This window comes from Acanthisitta chloris, unplaced genomic scaffold (assembly GCF_000695815.1).
Source record: "Acanthisitta chloris isolate BGI_N310 unplaced genomic scaffold, ASM69581v1 scaffold2774, whole genome shotgun sequence".
Lineage (NCBI taxonomy): Eukaryota > Metazoa > Chordata > Aves > Passeriformes > Acanthisittidae > Acanthisitta > Acanthisitta chloris.
In genome coordinates, this window is record NW_008667474.1 from 4,977 (window position 1) to 5,480 (window position 504).

At 53.8% G+C, this 504-nt stretch overlaps 1 protein-coding gene across 1 annotated transcript in view; it reads right to left on the reverse strand.

The window, feature by feature from the left end:
- The window catches only part of LOC103800127 (src substrate protein p85-like), a gene marked incomplete at both ends in the record, with an annotated part of 5,108 nt that extends 4,971 nt beyond the window's left edge, over positions 1 to 137 (reverse strand). Inside the window, one exon of the mRNA XM_009072492.1 lies at positions 64 to 137. Within this exon, the coding sequence (XP_009070740.1) occupies positions 64 to 137 (74 nt within the window). The remainder of the gene's footprint in view (positions 1 to 63) is intronic.
- Positions 138 to 504: the final 367 nt, after the last annotated feature.

The window sequence follows — 504 nt, forward strand, 5'->3', positions numbered from 1 at the left end:
CCATTCCCCCCCCCAACAGGGCTCGTACCCCCCGACGGGCATCGCTCCCCGCGCCGCACTCACTCGATGTGCCCGCTGCGGCCGGAGCCCTCGATGGATTTGGCTCCCCAGCGCTGCTCCCGCTCGGAGATGTCGTTCTGCGGAGAGAACAGAATGCTACAGGATGAGCAAGGGAGCTAAAAGGATTGATCTAGTCTAAGTCTCAAGGGAGGGAGTCGTTGTAAGAGGCCTCGGACAAGAATGTCCCCAAGGATATAAGATCTCACACCTGTGATAGCTCATCCTGCAGATGAACCTGCAGAAATCAACCCACACCTACATAAGGAACTTGATAGTCTTTGCTGGAGAGGTGATGATCTAAGCCAAAAGACTATATATGGAAAGAAGACTCAGTTCATGGAAAGGATATCTTTCCAACAACCACTAGGGACCAGCAGAGACCACCAAACCCCCCACGGAAGACACCCACCACCACCACCCCCAAAACCCACTGAATCAAAAGCA